Source organism: Zalophus californianus, chromosome 11 (assembly GCF_009762305.2).
Source record: "Zalophus californianus isolate mZalCal1 chromosome 11, mZalCal1.pri.v2, whole genome shotgun sequence".
NCBI lineage: Eukaryota > Metazoa > Chordata > Mammalia > Carnivora > Otariidae > Zalophus > Zalophus californianus.
Genome location: NC_045605.1, coordinates 73,224,571 through 73,242,885, shown reverse-complemented (window position 1 = coordinate 73,242,885; position 18,315 = coordinate 73,224,571). Strand labels below are relative to the sequence as shown.

The 18,315-nt window shown below is 56.8% G+C and overlaps 1 protein-coding gene across 4 annotated transcripts in view; it reads left to right on the top strand.

The window, feature by feature from the left end:
• The window catches only part of PTPN5 (protein tyrosine phosphatase non-receptor type 5), a 53,233-nt gene extending 36,817 nt beyond the window's left edge, over nucleotides 1-16,416 (top strand). For all 4 annotated transcript variants that reach the window (XM_027581576.2, XM_027581579.2, XM_027581577.2 and 1 more), the window contains 12 exons: nucleotides 2,064-2,257; nucleotides 2,814-2,921; nucleotides 3,154-3,231; nucleotides 3,715-3,956; nucleotides 5,137-5,326; nucleotides 7,648-7,732; nucleotides 11,393-11,472; nucleotides 11,658-11,795; nucleotides 12,266-12,376; nucleotides 14,469-14,629; nucleotides 14,727-14,840; nucleotides 15,229-16,416. In XM_027581576.2, the coding sequence (XP_027437377.1) occupies nucleotides 2,064-2,257; nucleotides 2,814-2,921; nucleotides 3,154-3,231; nucleotides 3,715-3,956; nucleotides 5,137-5,326; nucleotides 7,648-7,732; nucleotides 11,393-11,472; nucleotides 11,658-11,795; nucleotides 12,266-12,376; nucleotides 14,469-14,629; nucleotides 14,727-14,840; nucleotides 15,229-15,322 (1,595 nt within the window). In that variant the 3' untranslated portion in view covers nucleotides 15,323-16,416. The remainder of the gene's footprint in view (nucleotides 1-2,063; nucleotides 2,258-2,813; nucleotides 2,922-3,153; nucleotides 3,232-3,714; nucleotides 3,957-5,136; nucleotides 5,327-7,647; nucleotides 7,733-11,392; nucleotides 11,473-11,657; nucleotides 11,796-12,265; nucleotides 12,377-14,468; nucleotides 14,630-14,726; nucleotides 14,841-15,228) is intronic.
• Nucleotides 16,417-18,315: the final 1,899 nt, after the last annotated feature.

The following is an 18,315-nucleotide window of genomic DNA, read 5'->3' as shown; positions in this document are numbered from 1 at the left end:
AATTATGTGCTAACATTATTGACGTTTATTGAGCACCTACTAGATGCCAGGTGCCATGTTGAGTGTTTCATTTATAGTATTTACAGTCTTCATCACAGCTTTTCAAGGAATGTATGATCATCCCCAGTTATCTGGTAAGAAAACTGAGTGACTGGTTAATACTGGCCTACCATCATGCACTCATTTGGTATAAATATTTATCACAGACTTACATGTCAGGACTTTGCTAGATGCTGTGGACAGTCATGATGAACAAAATGGACTCCACTCCTGCCTTCATGGAAATTACAGACAAGTGAGAGAGGTGATATTCAAGAAATAATTTTACAAACCACAGCCAGAGCCCATCTGTCTGCCTCGGTTTGAACCCACCTCGATGACTTCTTAGCTAACCGACCAGGGGAGAATCTTGTACCCTCCCTGTACCTCATCTTCCTCTTCTATAAAATGACGATAATTGTCGTACTGACTTCATAGGAGTACTGTGCAGAGGGAAGACATTCACATGTATAAAGTGCTCAGAGCAGGGCCTCCCACATTCCAGATGTATTGTTGCTGCTGTTGGTATGGAGAAGCAGGTGGTGCTAGGCCAATGTGATGGGAGGACCGACTTCAGGTGACATCTGATGTGAGTTCTATAAGGTGAAGAGGAGTTAACTTGGCGGGGGGGGGGTGGTTGGGCAGGGGAGCAGGAGGTTGGAGGGTTCCAGGCAGAGGGAATAGCAGGTGCAAAGCCCGGGGGGGGGGGGGCGTGCAGAGCAAGTAGGTGAGCTTACCTGAGGAACTGCGAGGAGTATGGCTGGATCACATTACGTGGGGAGCCATACCAGGTCAGCATCTAGGAGGAAGAACCTGGGATACACATAGAGCTGTCACCAGGACCTGGGCCCATTGCACCGCACTGGTGATCCAGGCCGTGGAAGATGCTCAGTAAATGTTTGTCCAGTGGGCAAGCAAGCTCGTGGACAAAACACTGTTGGCCTCACGTGGTCTTGGCTCTGGGTGTTCTGTTGTCACCCAACTAGGAGAGGAGTCCATTGTCCCATTTACACAGTGCTGTGGGGACAGTCCCATCCCACTGTCAAGCTGTTAACACATCCATTTTGCTAGCTCCTCTCTTCTTGGCAGTAGGGTCAACCATACGGGTTCTGATGGGGGACGTCCAACACCGGGCACTCACCAAAGTGGATGCCGATAGAATCCCTACGGCCAGTGCCTCAGATCTAAGCCAGTGGTGTTCACACATTTTTACTCGTGGAACCCTGTGTTGACATAATCTGAGGAGGAACTCAGGGTATGGAACAGGGACAAGCAGAGGTTTCACACCTAGGACTCAGAGCTCTTGGTAACACCCCATGCGCCTGAGAAAGCACCAGGGCTCCAGGAAGCAGTATGGAAACCAAGGGTCGAGCTGAACTTCTGTTTCCCAGGTGTGGAAACTGAAGCCCAGAGAGGGGGTGACTCTCCCATGGTCACACAACTAGGGACAGACCCAGAACTAGATCGAGACATTAGATACCAATTCTACTACACCAAGATTTCCCTCCACACCACCCTCACTGCCCCCAGAGTGTGGCGCCTTGAGGCGGGGAAGGGGCACATGGCTGGGATCTTGTCCAGGGTCCAACCTCTGGCCGCAGTGAAGGCACAGACTACAAGAGACAAAAATCTGGAAGGCAGGCGTGGGAGGGCTGTTCAGGGTCACGGCCTGGTTATGCCGTGTCTTCCCCCCCCCCTTAATTGAGTTTGAGGTGGTTGTTTTTTGTTTCCTTAAGAAATGGAAAAGAATGAAACTGCGTAAACACAGCGATGTTAACTCCCTGAAAAACCTCCTGCCATTTTAACTCTGTTACTGGAGAAATAAAAGAGAAATAATTTGTCCACCCACACTTAGCTCTTTCTGACGAAGGTAGGTGAATATTGCTTTGCTAATCGAGGGTGACGGCTGGAAGTGGAGCCGCGCTGACTGATCCCAGACTGAGAAGCCACAGCTACCCCAGAAGGAGCGGCCCGTCGCGGCTCGCCGGGGCCCAAGTCACCAGGCGTGTGTCCGCCTTCCACAGGTCCCCCCCAGCCGGTAGTGATGGAGGCGCTGGACCAGGCCGAAGGGCTCGTGGACGCGCCGAGAGAGATGCCACCGCCCCCACCACCTCCACCGCCCTCAGAGCCTGCTCAGAAGCCGCCACCTCGCGGCACCGGGAGCCACTCCCTCACTGTCAGGAGCAGCCTGTGCCTGTTGGCTGCCTCCCAGTTCCTGGTAAGGCGATCTCAGGCCTCACAAGGGTCTGCAGAGAGGGCAGGTGGAGGGACAGCCCGCCATGCCCTCCCCAAGGTGGCCACCCGGGGATCGTGGGGGATGAGGGGCCTTCTTGGTGCCCCTCGGTGCCTCGAAGCTCTCGGGCCGGTGTGCAGAGGAGGCTGGAGTTCTCAGCTACAGAGCTAAGACCCTCACAGCCTGGCCTTCCCTAACGCAAGAAGCAGGAACTTAGGCCTCCCCAGCAGCCAGGCCTGCAGGGGCCTCTCTGAGGACTTCGCATCTATGGAGATATCTCGGGGGAAACTTTTCCTTTTATGTATGTACCTGGTGGGGTCGGGGAGGTCCCCCCTGGGAAGGGTTTCGTCTTGGATCCCTCCAGTCAGCTTTTCTGCAGGGAGGGTCCTGAGGCCTTCGTGCACACAGTACCTGGGCTCTTCCCTCAGCTGTGCAGTCTGGACCTTGGGGGGCTAGGTTGAGGCTGCAGGTGAGCTCTGCAGGGGGAACGGGAGCAAGGAGCCCAGGCTCCAAACTCAGTCCGCTCCCCCGGCTGCCCCAGCTTGCCTGCGGGGTGCTCTGGCTCAGCGGTTATGGGCCCGTCTGGTCACAGAATGCCACAGACCTCATCTCCTCCTTGCTCACACTTCTGGAACAGCTGGGACCCATGGTGAGTAAGCTCCAGGGAGGAGGGAGCGACTGGGGGCCTCCAGTGTCACCAACCCCTGGATGGGGCTTCTCTGAGTTCAGAAGATACTTCCACACCCTTGAAACCCTTCTCCCTGCTCCCCACCCACTCCTGCTTGGCGGCTTTCAAAGCCTCAGTTTTGTCACCGTAGGAATGGATCAGAACTGTGTCTCCACCCGCCCCCCTGCCGACTTGTTTGTCTCATGTTCCCCAGGCCTGGCTGGGTGTTGGGACCTGGGAAGTCCCCAGTCTGCTGCTGGTTACTCTGTCTGTGATCCTCATTACCACCCTGGTAAGGTGCCTCCTGACCTGACCGCAGTGCTCCCCAACTCTGACCCTGAGGCCCAGGCCCCACCAGCTCCCATTTTATCTCCAAGCTAGATGTTTCAGGTAGGGGCAAGGACAGGGTGTCTGTCTCCTTCCACCAGTGTGCCCAGCCCGGGATGAGGGGCACCTTCTTCTTGAAAATGGGTTTGCAGTGTTCTAGGCTGAGGGAAGGACTAAGGCCCGAGAAGACTAGGGTAGGAGCCCCACACCCCACCAAGAAGACCCTCAGCCCACAAGAAACTGAGGGTTGACAGGGGAGGGGGCTGGGGGTAAGGTGGGGGCTGGAACCTCCCATCTAGGTGAAGGGTAGTGCCATGCAGACCGCTCCCAGGAGGGCAGGGCTGTTTTAGGCTCATTGAGGGTAGGGGGCTCAATCTCATGGATACCCCATCACTCAGGGGCTAGCCAACATGGTCCCAGGTCCATGATACTGTATCTTCCCAACTAGGCGTGGCACCTCCTGAGGGCTCCTCCAGAGCCACACACCGCAGTGCCCCCTGAGGATAGGCGCCAGTCAGTGAGCCGCCAGCCCTCCTTCACCTACTCAGAGTGGATGGAAGAGAAGGTCGAGGATGACTTCCTGGACCTGGATCCTGTCCCTGAGACTCCTGTGTTTGACTGCGTGATGGACATCAAGCCTGAGGCTGACCCTGCCTCACTGACTGTCAAGTCCATGGGTCTACAGGAAAGGTGGGAAGGGTGGAGGAGGGGTGGGCTGTGTGGGCTCTTGAGCTCTCAGCTCCCCGCCAGAAGGGCAGGTGCCTGACTCTGACTCCAGTGGCCAGGACAGAGCCAGCCTTGTGGTTTAGCCAGTGTAGACATATGCTCCTCAGGTCTGATTCACATAGATCAGAATGCCCCAAGGTAAATACCGTTATTGCACACGACCCCACAGGCATACACAGGTATACATGTGTGCACACTCACACAAAAACTCCTATACTCAAGTTAGTTTGGGTAGGTTCCTTTACTACAGGACTTGTCAGGGCCTTTAACATGCTTGTGTTCATTGTAAATCAGCAAGGGGATAGCATGTGGCATTCCTCAAAGTCTCTTGACCCCAGAACCCTACTTTTATAGAGTGTCCCATAGTGTTCCCGAGAGCATTCTTTGAGAGGTGTCAGCACCTTCTTTTCAGAGCCCCGTTGGGTAAGCCAGATCACACCAGGCATTACCTACGTGATGTGGAAGAAGCACTAAATGAGGAGTCAGAAAACCTAGCTTTTCGTCCCAGCTCTGCCATCGTCTTACTGTGTGAGCTTGGGCAATTCTTGTCCTCTCTCTGGGACTCAGTTTCCCTTCCTATATAATGAGGGCTTTTCAACTGTCCTGTGCCTTAGACACTGAATATGGTAGAGCTTGTCTAGTGCAGACATCTTTGCAATTGGTGTGCTGCCCGGGACTCCCCCTTCCCCTGATAGCCGAGGGACCTGGCCTCTCCTGGGTGAGATGTCCATGACTCCTTGGCAGCCTCACCCAGGACTCATGGGGCCAAGGCCGTGATGCACAGGGTAGAGCCCTGCTTCTCTGCTCTAGGCACGTGCCCTGTCTCATGACTTCCTGGGGCCACAGGGCTGGGAACTGCCTCCAGCAGGGGCAGAGGAGAGTCGAGGGAGGGCTGTGTTGAGATTGCCTTGGATGGAACCCCTGGAACTGGGGCCCCAAGCCTCCCTCAGTTAGCGACTCCACGGCAGGAGGCAGGAGGCAGGGAGTCAGGCCTCAGCCTCGGGGCTGAGCCTCGTGCTCCTCACGCAGGAGTGCTGTCCCCCCTCCCACTCCTCCCCTGGGTGCCACCCTGCTCCCACCCTGGATCTCTCCCGCCTCATCTTCCCACCTCTGAGATGCGCTCCCCCTTTCCCGGTCCTTCCAGGAGGGGCTCCAACGTCTCCCTGACCCTGGACATGTGCACGCCAGGCTGCAGTGAGGAGGGCTTTGGCTACCTCATGTCCCCACGTGAGGAGTCAGCCCGTGAGTATCTGCTCAGCGCCTCCCGGGTCCTGCAGGCCGAGGAGCTTCACGAGAAGGCCCTGGACCCCTTCCTGCTGCAGGCAGAATTCTTTGTGAGTCCCCCTGAGCCAGCCACCCACAGCAGGCAGACCCTTCCGCTCACCTCCGTCACGCACCTAGCCAGGCAGTGGTGCGGGGTGCCCAGAACCCGGCACCTCACAGACTACTGTCATTTCCTTATCAGCTCTCCCGCCGTCTTGGGCAAGCTGCTTCCCTTCTGAGCCTCAGTTTCCTCATCTGGAAAATGGGGATAAAAATCATTGGAATGTTGCAAGGATTAAAGAGATGGCTAACGTGTGCAGAGCACTCATTGCAGTGACTGGTGTCGGGTGGCGTCCCCAAGTCCTTACTGCCCAGTACTATGCTTTGCAAGTGATGGAAAGCCTTCCTTCTGACTCTCCTGTTTTTCATCCCTCCTCCTGCCCCACATCTCAAAGCGTTGTTCATCTTCTGACAACTCTCCAGTCACCTCCCCACTCCAGACCCCTGCAGGAGCCTCCAGCTGCCTCCTGTTGGACTCTGAGGGACCCAATAAGTGACCTCTCTGCTTTTCCCGCCTGAGCACTCAACCAGTCGTTAGCTAAGACGTAGGAGATGACAATATCACCTTTATTTTTGATGATGAAAGCTAAGCTTAAAATGAGGCTTAGGTGCGTAGCAATAGTGAGCTTCCTGATACTAGGAGTTAAGTTTTCTACCCACCCCAGGTGGTGCACCCCTATATTTCTTTCTCTGCAGGAGGGTCCCCAAAGGAGGAGGAAGGAAGGGGCTTGGGCCCAAAAGTGCGTTCCTCACTCAAACTCACCCATTTGGTAACTCGCCCCCCAGTGTGGGCAGGAATGGGCAAGAGGCCATGAGTATTTGGGGAGAGTTACCCCCTGGGAGAAGCCGGGGCGATGGGGCAGCCATGTGCTTCCCTCAACTTCCCTTGCCCAGGCCACCTTGCCTCCTACTTGGACCTGATGGCTGTTTCTTCTGAGAAAACCTCTGCCACCCTCCAACCCACTGCTCCATATTCTCCAGGGCTGGGCATGGCCGGTCTTAACCCGAGTTGGGCCAGCCTCCCACCCCTACAGGAACTGTCCGCTTCAAACTGGATACCGCCCCAGGCCTTCCTCTTCCCATGCCTCTACTCACATCATCCCCCCAATGGATGCTTCCAGAAAGCCTTCCTCAACCACCCCAGCCTCAGCTTTGCTGTGTGCTCCCATTACCCTCACCTCCCCTTGGAGAAAGGGCTTGCATCCTGTTTGGTGTTTCCTGTTCAGTAGATCGTTGTTGATTTTGTCCAGAGACAGAGGAACACAGCCTGTACCCTCACCCCATGGGCACTTTTGTACATCTCGGTTTTGGGGGGGGGTTTTTGGATTCCCATAATAACCCTAGAAATTGAGTGTAGTGATCCTTGAAGCCCATACTTACTATGTCCTAAAACCGTGGACACCGTGAACCTGTCTGTGGTCAGGCACTGAGAAGTGTGGGCAGGTGGAAGGGGGAGCGAAGAAGCCAGAGCCCCTGGGGAGTCACCCCAAGAACAGTGGGGAGGGAGCAAGAGGGGATCTGAAAGGCCGGGAACCGTTTGGACAGATGGAGAAGGGTGGGACCAGGGCTCCCGACCCACAGAAAGTCAGAAGGAATGCTGGGAGCTCAGACTTGGAGGCAGGAGGGCGAGGGGCACATTCACAGCAGGGAAGAGACTGGCATGTAATTGGAGAGCGGGTCCCCGAGAACAGCCCTGGGGAAAACAAAGACCAGATCGCAGGCCACCTCACATGCCAGGCAGAGGACTTTGGCCCTGCGGCTTTTAACACAGAGCGTAATTGGGAGGCACAAACACATCCCTGGGGACCCAGAAGGAGGCTTCTTTCCTGCTGGAGCATTGGGGAAGGCTTCTTGGAGGAGGTGGCATTTAAGGTGGAGAGGAGAGAGGAGCAGGAAGGACAGGGTGGATGTTCCCACAAAGGGAGCAGCACAAGCTGAGCTCCCGGAGGTGGGAATGCCCAGGGCAGGAACTCGGATCAGCAAAGCCACTCGGGTTGGCCGCGGCGCCGGGAGTGTGGTAGAAGGCAGTGATTGGCCGGGTCACTTTTTCTCTTGTTCCTTGTTCATCAACCATTTATTGAGCATCTACTATGTGCCGGGCTGGCCCCAGATCAACAATCGTAATAGTAACAGTTATTATACGCTCACTATGTGCCAGACCCTGTCCTAAGTGTTTTTTGTGTGCACTGACTCGTTTACTAGTAAGTGTTCACTGAAGGAATGTATGCACCCCAGCAAACATGGACTGGACTAGAAGCCCACCAGTGCCGGAGTCAAACTTCTGTGAGAGGCGGCCCACAGCTGCTAACACCCCCATGTCCTCCTCTTGCAGGAAATCCCCATGAACTTTGTGGATCCAAAGGAGTATGACATCCCTGGGCTGGTGCGGAAGAACCGGTACAAAACCATCCTTCCCAGTGAGTACTCACTGCCCCAGGGGGTGGGGACAGGCTCACCCTCGCCTCGGTGCCCCTTGCCCTGAGGAAGACCTCAACCCCAGAGCTAGGCCTCCAGGGTCATGAGGAGAAGAGAAAGAGGGTTGTGGGTACCCAGTGAAGGGAAAGGACCCCCCCTCCACCCCTTGTGAGGGCAGGAGTGAGTTCATTCCTTCACCCTTGTCCTGGCTATGCTTGGCTCTGGAAACTCAGAGAGAAAGAATGAGGATCATAGCAGCTCCTAGACAGGAGTTTAAAGGCCTCTTTATCTCTTCGGAGATAGAGATAAAATCACTATTTTAAAGAGGGGAAGATTTTAAAGAGGGGAAAATAAGGCTCAGAGAGGTTAAGTGGCTCATCCACAATCACACAGCTAGGAAGCACAGAACTGAGTTTCAATCTGGGCCTCTTTGACCCCGGAATCGGGCTCTTTTGTCTACCTTGAGTCGAGTTTGGTCAGACTGAGTCCTCTAACAGGAAGAACCACCCCCACAAGGAAATGAGCTGCCCGTCAGATGGTGAGCTCCCCGTCACTCGAGGTGTTCAAGTGAAGCCGCATGATCAATCCCCTGGCAGATCTGAGAGGGATTTTCCCCCTTCGAGGGCAGTTAGACCAGGTGCCCTAATGTTCCTCTTTCAGCCCTGGGGTGTCGTTTTCGGATAACTTTCATCAAGCCCCTGTCTGCCTGTCACCCCTGCCAAGTTCTGGCCCCAGGGCTGGCTTAGGGGGTGACTTGTTGAAAGTGAATCCCCACCAACCTACTCCACTCAGTTTGTGGAGTAACGAGGCTTTAAAAAAAGCAGTTTTGCCATCAGCATCTCCAACAACATGTAAGATGTCATGACTTATTTTTAACTTTTAAAATATCGACTTGTGGTTGCTATGGTTACACCATCTCTAGGTAGTTCCAGTTAAACAAAGCACCATTTAAGGCCAGGATGCATTATTCAGGGCTGCTCACCTCTTTCCTCATCCTGTCACCCTCCAACCAACCAGCCCCCTGTGGCAGGAGCAGCTCAGGTCCCCCAGAACCCAGGGCTTTGCTGCTCACTCAGAATGGTCCCTGGGGGAGGGTGGGAGCCAGGCCACCCTCCTCCTGGTCCCCACTGGATTGCTGAGAGGCCTTGAGCCACTTCAACCATGCTCTGAGCCTCCAGGCCCTGGAGCCCCACAGAGCATCCTCCGTGGCCAGCAAGAATTGACCCTGTGCCTCAGAGACTGGGACCAGCGCGGGGGTGTGTGGGACAGAGGGCGTGTCAGACGTGACAGAGGCCTGCCAGATCCAGGACACCCTGAAGCTTGTTCTCTTATTCATTTGGCGCACATCTGCTGAACCCTGCCCCAGGGACTGGGGATTGAGGCATGAATGAGACACAGGGAGTTCACAGTCTAATGGAAGAATCAGATCCATGGGCAGTTAATAGGACAGAGTGACCAGTAACCAGCTGACAGCACTGAAGACAAGATATGGGGGAGCAATTTCTGTCCATTTGCCACTGTGCCCCAAGTACCAAAATAGGGCCTGGCACATAGTAGACATTCTGCTCCTATTTGAATGAGGGAGGGAGGGAAGGAAGGAAGGAAGGAAGGAAGGAAGGAATGTCTCTCAGATCAGCTCTCCCTCTCCATCCTCACTGCCATATGACTTTTGGGGGGTCGGGGCATCTATATTGCCCAGTTCCAGGGGCACATTGGCATAGACTGCATTGACATAAGGCCCCTGGAGTTGTGCCAGGCAGTAATCTCCTGACGGGTCTCCTGAGTCCTGTACTCTCCCCTCCTATCCTTCATCTACCATTATCACAGAAATGGTGCAAAACAGAAATCCATTTGTGTCCTTCTTTTCCTTAAACACTGTCATTGTCACCCTTAGTAATCCTCGGGTTTCGATAAGCATGGTTTATAAGACCCTCTGACAATTGGTTCCTCTCCAGCTCATGGCTCCATCCCCCACCCTGCCCTGTGCCCTGGAATCGGACAGAACGGTGTTCCCTACTCCTGTTCCTACTGGGCGTTCACACCCAGCCCGGTTGCTGTCAGACCACCCACTGCTTGCCTGCCTGCAGTACTTGGGGGCAGGGACCCTGTCATGTTTGTTGGGGAGTCCCTGCCCTCAGGCACAGCACCAGGCACAGAGGCAGTACTCAGGAGGGTCACTGTGCGCACAGTGGTTCTTTAATGCCAAAGGCCCTGGCGTCTGGCCCGAGGGTGCTGTGCCCACTTCTGGCCCCTGATCTGGGCAGGCACTGACAAGAAGCGAGCCGGCCCCTCAGCACTCCCTGCTCCTTTCTTCTGCCGGCCACCCAGCATCCCCTGCCCTTCCCCGCCCTTCTCTGCTGCCTGGCCCCCAGACCAGCTGCCAGGACCTCAGGCCTTGGCGCTGGGCATGAAAGGGCTGGAGAGCAGAGGCTTGTGAGTGTCACCTGCTTTTCCTCCCTGGTTTGGGATCCTCTCTGGGAACTTTCTAGGGAAGCTGGTAACAATGGCAGTCGTAACAGCTCTGTGCTACGTGGTGCTACGTGGTGCGTGCTGGGCTCAGTTACTGGTCTCGAGTTCCACTCGCTCCTTTCACCTTTACAAGACGAGCAGGGCTAAGATGGAAGGGGTGTCCCCAGTTCGTAGACGTGGCACGGGGAAACTAAGCTGACACTGCCAGCAAGTCACAGCAAATCACAGCATCAGGACTCGAACCTATGGAGAGCCCCAGCCTGGGTGCTGGAAGCATCTTCCGTTCGAACCTCCCTATTCAGGAGAGAAAGGGATGGGACAGGGAGCTGGTGACAGAGCCAGAGCAGGAGCCAGGGCCCTGGGCCCCCAGCCACCGCCCTGCCCATGCTGCGCAGCCTCCCCCGTCTCTGTCCCAGCCCCTGCCCCGAGAGAAGCGTCCATTCAGGGAGGTTCTAGCTGGAACAAAACAGATTCTACTCCAGGGAGAGGAGCAGGAGGCTGTGAGACTCTGTAGCTGTGGGACTGGACATGGGAATAGATTGGAAAAAAAGATAAAAAGCCGTTTGTCCGCTGCCTCTGCTGCCACGGCCCTGCCGTCGGATCGCAGGCGTGGAAGGCTCCACGCCCCCCATCCCTGTGCTGTGCTCTGCTCTCCCTCGGCTTTCTACCCCCAAATCCCAATAGCCCTTTGTATTTATAAAGTACTTTACGGTTTACATCACACCTTCCCGGCTGTTTTCTTATTTATCTTCCCAACAACCCTAGGAAGTAGGCAGCTTTACCCCCGGATTACAGATAGGAAAATTGAGGCTTAGGAGGGCCACGTGTTTTCACGTGGGCCCAGCGTACCAGTGACCGTGTGCATCCAAACACTTGCTGCCCCTGCTGCCCGGGATGCGTGCCCTAGGTCGTTCTTTTCTTGACTTAGCTCTGTCCTCTCCAGAACAGGAGGCACAGGGAGCCCGGGGAAGCTTAAGGGACACAGGCAGGGGGCAGACACTGATGCTACGGAGGTGGAGAGCCAGGGCCACGGAGATGGGCCAGTGTTTTGCTAGTGGGCAGGAGAAGGGGGAACTTCAAGAATCCCAGAAGAAATGCGGGTGCCCTGCAGTGGGCCAGAGAAGATGAGCCCTGCCCTAGAGGGGTTGTTGCACCTGTCAAATACCGGCCTCACCTGTCTCCCCCCACCCCAGACCCCCACAGCAGAGTGTGTCTGACCTCACCAGACCCTGACGACCCTCTGAGTTCCTACATCAACGCCAACTACATCCGGGTACGTAGCCCCATCCAAGTGACCTCTCCCTGAAAGGGAGGCCCGAGCCCACAGGATCCGTCCTCCCGGCTTGTCCCTAAGCCAGCGTGGCTCCTGCCAGCACCCCCGGGAAGGGCCTGAGTGTGGGGACTGGGCCCAGGGAACACGGTGTCCGACCCTGACAGCCTGGGCTTGGCTGGCCGCAGGGCTATGGTGGGGAGGAGAAGGTGTACATCGCCACTCAGGGACCCATCGTCAGCACAGTCGGTGACTTCTGGCGCATGGTGTGGCAAGAGCACACGCCCATCATCGTCATGATCACCAACATCGAGGAGATGAACGAGGTAGGCACCCCTGTGCTGTTCCCAGGTGTCTGCCGCTTTGTGCCCTTTGCTGAGCATCTGTTTCCATATTAGTCCTGACAACAGTCTTGGGAGGTTGGGAGCCTGTGGCCAAGGAGGGGAAATGGGAGGCCGAGCAGAGTTAGGTCATCTGCTCAGGGCCAAGGAGATGGGCCGACCTGCAGAAACATGCGCTCTGCCCCCCGCTCCCCTGCCAGGGCTCGCTCTGGCGGCTCCTGTGCCCGTGCCAGGCCAGCCCAGTTAATCGAATCCCCAGAAGAGTCCTTTGAAGTAGGTATTCCATTTTCCAGATGAGGGACCTGAGGCTCAAAAGGGGCATTTGAACCCAACGCTCTCTGACTGCAAACCTGTTCCCCTTTTATATTTTGCCCCACTGGCCCTGGTGGGGCACTAGGGAGACTGGGGGTGGGGGGGCACTGGGAGTGTATGCAGCCTGCTCTGGGCCCCTGCAGAAATGCACTGAGTACTGGCCGGAGAAGCAGGTGATGTACGACGGTGTGGAGATCATCGTGCAGAAAGTCATTCATACTGAGGATTACCGGCTGCGACTCATCTCCCTCAGGGTGAGGCCAGGGGCTGGGCTGGGCTGGGAGGATGAGGGACAGGGTCATGACTGGGGACGCCACAGATAACGGCGTCCAAGAGTCCACAGTAGCTGAAATCCAGGCCTGTGCCTTCTCAGGACGTACCGATAAGCAGGGATGAGCGAGGGTGAAAGGACTTGAGGGCCAGAGGCAGGATGAAACCTCAGTTGCATTTAATGCTCTTGGATTCTCTGTCTACACTGGCATTCTGAATGTCCTCCAACTCTGCTTCAGATACACTCACGTCCAGGACTGCCTGGATAAGGGATCTCCAACAGCCTCCAGCACTGTCCTTAAAACGGAAGGTCCGTTGGTAACGTTGAGATCCTGTAGTATGCAATCCGTCCACCAGAGGGCAGGCACTCCTTGCTGCATTTGGGTTTCACAGGGAAGTGATGCTTACACAAAAAAGGAAAAAAAAAAGGCATATAACATATGAGCAATACAAAACATCCCAGAAGAAGGGGGGAAGGTATCCTCCCACCCTGAAGTTGTGCTTCTTCCAGGCTCAGCATAACAGAGGAGATTGTTCCTTTGGAGTCAGGAGGATTAATGGGTTCCGTTTTTGAGAAATAAGACCCATGTTCCGGGAAGGGAGAGCCCGATGTAATAACCCCACAGGTTGGAGGAGGTGAGCCAGGCACCGGGAAGCTGTGCTCTAACCAGAAACAGTCAGAAGTCTACTGACACTGGCGGCTTCAGGGTCAAACTCAAGACTTGAGTTTGAGGGACTGAGACTTGTCCCTCTGGGCTGCCCTTTCCCACTGGAGAAGGTAGAAGGTGGGGTGTCAAAGCGCTCAGCCCCGGAAGGGCAGTGGCCACCTGAGCAGCTCTTGAGATCTAGGCCTTGCTGGGGGGCATGAGAGGGCCGGGAGGTGGGGGCAGAGGCTCTGGTAGCCGTCACAGCCAGATAACCTCGGGGCCCAAGGAACCAGCTTTTTGCTTCCCTGGAAGGAGGCTGAAGTGAGGTGAGGGCTACCTCATTATTTCAGTGCCATGGAACAGCTTGTCCCTGGGTCTTTATAAGCGCCTGCTCTAAGCCTCCTTCTGGGTTGGGTACTGGGAACACAGAGCTGTCCAAAGCCTGGACTCTCTCCTAAAGGAGCACCCACAGATGGTAAGTGCAAAGCTAGAAATAGGCAAGAAGACAGAAGACGGACACTCTGTTAGCCAGGGTGCTCAGGGGGGGCTTTCTGGAAGTGGTGGTGCTGAGTGGGGTTTCGCGGGATGAGTAAGAGTTGACTGGGGGGCAAACAAGTGGGAAGAACATTCCAGGCAGAGCAGAAAAAGAAAGAAAGGCATGAGAGAGAGAATAGCTGTGAGAGTGTGGGGGAGGGGCGCAGAGGTTTTATCTACACACCATTTGGAATGCAGGAGCATTGAATACGAGTATACAGGCCTGGGTAGGAGAAGGGCCTGGAGGGCTAGACCCTGGACAATGGGTCTTATTTGCCAGACTGAAGACTGAGAAGAATGGGTTTTATTCGGAGAGAAGCAGGAGCCCTGAGAGGGTTCCGAGCAGGAGAGTGGCATGTCCAGACTGGTGCTGCAGACAGAGCCCGCTTGACGGCAGTGGGGAGGGAGCCGTCAGGAGTGAGAGATGGCGGAGATGGTAAAGGCCAAAATGGAGGTGGTACTGGAGGAGAGGAGAGAAAACTGACAAGACTCGCTGGGGGTGGGCAGGCGGAGCAGGGCGGTGGTGGGAGAGGGAGAGTCCTGGTGCTCGGCGTCATGGGACTAACAGGTGACTGGGCGGTTTGTAAAGATAAAGAGCCAGAGGGCAGGAGTGGATTGGAGAGGGACTCTCTGCCTCTCTTGGATGATCCTGGAGTTGTCGGGGCAGAACTGACCGGCGAAGACCAGTACCTGCGTCACTGACCAGCTTCCACCACCAAGCTGGATTTGTGTCTCTGATGCCACTGAGCCATATATGGTGTCGGCAGCAGAGGCCATCGGCCCACTCCCTGGGTGCTCCTCGCTGTGTCCTTGCCACTCCCATCCCATCTCTGGGCTGGTTTGTGGGTTCTGAGCGTTCACATGTACCTGGGCTGGGTCTCTGTCTCCTGGACAGAGCGGGACCGAAGAGCGAGGCCTGAAGCATTACTGGTTCACGTCCTGGCCTGACCAGAAGACCCCCGACCGGGCGCCCCCACTCCTGCACCTAGTGCGGGAGGTGGAGGAGGCAGCCCAGCAGGAGGGGCCCCGCTGTGCCCCGATCATCGTGCACTGCAGGTGGGTCCTCGCAGCCGGCCCCCTGGGGCGGGGCGGCCTCCCTCCTCCCGGAGCTGCCCTGTTCCTTGCCCCAGTGTCGTGTCCCTTCCGCTCTCAGTGCAGGGATCGGCAGGACGGGCTGCTTCATCGCCACCAGCATCTGCTGCCAGCAGCTGCGCCAGGAGGGCGTGGTGGACATCCTTAAGACCACATGCCAGCTCCGTCAGGACAGGTCAGCGCGGGCGCCCGGGGCCCCGGAGTCCGGGGGCGGCAGGGCTGAGGGGCCGGGGCACACGCTGCCGATGGACAGCCTGGCAGAGAGGGCGTGGAGAGGACACGTGGGGAGAGCTGGATCCGGACAGCTGGGGGCCTGACGGGGAGGGGAAAGCAGCATGGCTGGTGAGCAGAAGGGGGGCGCCAGGGGTGGAGGGACCTGTCATCCCTGTCCCTGCTCCTGTCCGCGCGGAGCTGGGAGGGGCAGGAAGGAGCAGAGGAGCGTGGCTGGCGGGGAGGGCAAGACAAGGCCCCTCGCGAATGACTGGGTGTCATTGGTTTGGGGGCGCCCCCCCCACAGCCCATCCGTCCACAGCCCCATGTCCACCGTGTGTCTCTGCCCCCAGGGGCGGCATGATCCAGACATGCGAGCAATACCAGTTTGTGCACCATGTCATGAGCCTCTACGAGAAGCAGCTGTCCCGCCAGCCCCCAGAGTGACCGCACTCCTGCCCTGAGGTCCTCTGGGCACCACCCAACCTGAGTCTGGGCCCCCACCCTGGCCACATGCAGAGCCCTGCCTCGGTCCTGGCCTGCCCCCGCCCCCCAACCGCCCCTCCTGCTTCCTTCTCTTCAGTCTGCTCCTTCCCTCCCTCCTTCCCTCCTGCGTCAGCCTTGGCCTGGCCCCTGCCCCCCCCCAACAGAGCTCTTCCTACTGTACATACTGGGGTGGGGGGCGGGGTGGGGGATGGATGTGCCAGGCCAGGCCTGGGGCCCCGGGGCCTGACCCATGCCATGCAGACCTGGGGCCTCAGTTTTTAACGATGGTTCCATTGCTACCTGATCCAAAACGTTTCTGTGCCGCACTCCAAGCGTCTTTGCCGCAGCGTTTCTGTCTGTCCATCCATCTCTGCTATCTGTACCGGACACTGTGTCTCCTCAGCCCGGGAAAGGGGTAATGAGCTCCAGCCCCAAAGCAGCCCAGGCAGAGGTGCCTGCCTCGGGCCCCCACCCCCACTTCCCACGCAGCAGATTGCATTTTGCCCCAGTTCTGGGGACTGGGATGGGGAGCTCCTGAGGAGTTGGTGGAGAGATCTCAGCTCGGGGGAGAGGTCTCTGGGTTGGGGTCGGGTGGGGGGGGGCAGGAGTGTCACAGCAAGGGTGACCTCGTGGTGTCAGATGCCCTCAGGAGGCAGTGACCAGCCTGTGAGGCATTGGCGGGGGAAGGGGACAGAGGGGGGCTGTGAACCCAGAGGACCTGGGCCCCAGTGGGGGTGGGAGAAGGGGGAGCTCTGAGGGTGGGGTGGGGTTTGGGCCCCAGATCTGTGTGAAACGTTTCTCTGTGTCCCTGTGGGAAAGCCTTCCCAGCAGTCTCGCTGCGTGTCGCCCTGCGTGTTCCTGTGTCCATGCGTGTGTTGAGAGCCCGGCAGCAGGGCATGCATGACTCTTGGCAACATGTGTTATCTTGGAGCCACGTGTTTTTATTGCTGACTTTAAATATTTATTCCACGGCAGACAGAGACATTTGGTGTCTTTTTATAATTTGCTCGTGGTCATTGAATAGAGCAATAAACGGAGCATTTTGAGCAAAACTAGCCCCCTGGGTCTGTGTGATTGCCTCTCCCCTCCCTGCCTCCCTGTAACCTGGTTTTTGTGCACCCTCTACACACACACTCTCTCTCTCTCTCTCTCTCTCTCTCTCTCTCTCTCTCTCTCTCTCAAGCTCCCTGGTGCCCCCTGTGCAGATTGGAAATTCAGACCAAATCCATTTGATTTTGGCAGGAGTCTCCTGCACCATCCCCCTCCCCAACCCATCTGGGAGCCCTGGACCATGAGGAGCCTCAAGGACAGGTGTGGGAGGCTTCCAGAGAAGGCAAAGTGTCTAGCAGGCCACCAGCTCTGACAGGTGGGCCAGAGAGGCCAAAGCTAGGGCAGGGAGACTTTCAGGTCACACCCAGGCCCCTCCCTGTTGGCCCACCCACTCATCCCCGTGAGCCTTACAGGTCCCAACAGCAGCTGCAACCTGGAAATTTCCCTTGTAAGGCCTGGGCTGAGAGACTCTCCCTAGGGGCCCAGAGACTCTGCCCCAGGGCTCAGGTCCTGAGCCATACCAGACACTCCTGCTCTATTCTTACCCCTGCCCTCAGGGAGGCAGCAAAAGTAGCTGTGATGCTGTTGCTGGCAGGTGGGGTCACTCCAGGGCATGGGAGGGTCCAGGGCAGGGCTGCTGACCAACCAGTGGGTCGTTAGGAGGTACCAGCATTTTGTGTGGGTTGGTTGAGGGTCCACACACACAGCTATGCTACAGACAATGAGGAAACAACAGGGAGAAGCTTGAACAGCTGGGATGCAGGTCCCGGGGCGGCTGGGGGCCGGCGGGGGGGGGGGGGATGCTCTCCAGCCATGGAGGGTGGGCCTCCTACCCTCTACCCAGATGAGGTTTGAGCTGTAGGAGTGGGAAGGAGGAGGGGAGCTAACAGTTCTATCTTCTCCCCAGGGTGGCCCTGGGAGGCCACTCAAGCTGTGTGGGCACCAGACACAGAGTACGAGAGTGGTGCCCCTGGATTTCTGCAAAATGGCCGACTTCCTTGACCCCCCCCCCCCCCGCCCCACTGGCCTGTGGGCACATGTACATATGCGTGTGTATGTGCCTGCGTGCGCGCACACACACACACACGCACGCGCACACACACTGCCCTGAGCCCCTAGGCACCAGCAGTGAGAACCAAAACCTCTGCCAAGAGGGAACAGGAAAAGTAACCTGGACCACCGCCCTCAGACTCCTGCCCACACGCCTGGTCCCCAGCATTTCCTCCAGCCTTGACTCTAGCCTCCCTTCCCCCACCCTCCTCCCCCCAAAGCAATGTGCCAGTCTAGCTGGGGCAGCTGTGGAGCCTAAGTAAGGGATCGCCCCCAGGGGGCCAGACATTTAAGGAACCCGTGACTCCTGGTGGCTCCACTGTTGGGGCAAAAGAAGAAGGAGACCGGCCTGCTGATAGCCCAGGCATAGCTGCACCCCCAAAGCTGTGGACACGGCATTCAAGGGTTAGGAGGAACTGGTCACACAAAGGTAAGTCTCCCCTCTTTCCTTAAGAAAGGGGCAGAGCCTGCTACCTTCAGAGCCCAGAGCAGGACGGCCAGAGTAACCCAACTAACGTGAGTTTGCTCCTCGGTGAGTCATAGGTAGAAACTACACCAGGTGAGTTGTTGCACAAAGGAAACTTCATTTGCCGCAAATAAGGAGATCGTGGGGAATAACTTCCAAAGCTGTGACCGAGCAAGGGCGAGTGGGTTTCTTTTACTGAGGGCTAGGATGAATATATAGATAGGGGAGCCTTGTCGTCCTGTGTCGAGGGCGGGCGTAAGGTCCTTACGGAAACATGCTCATACGTACGTTGTATGTCATGTAAAGCAGGCTCGTGCTCCGTCTTGGGTGGAGATTTTAGTGTTCTATTGAGGTAAAGGTAACCGTCGGTCACTCCGCGGTCCATCTG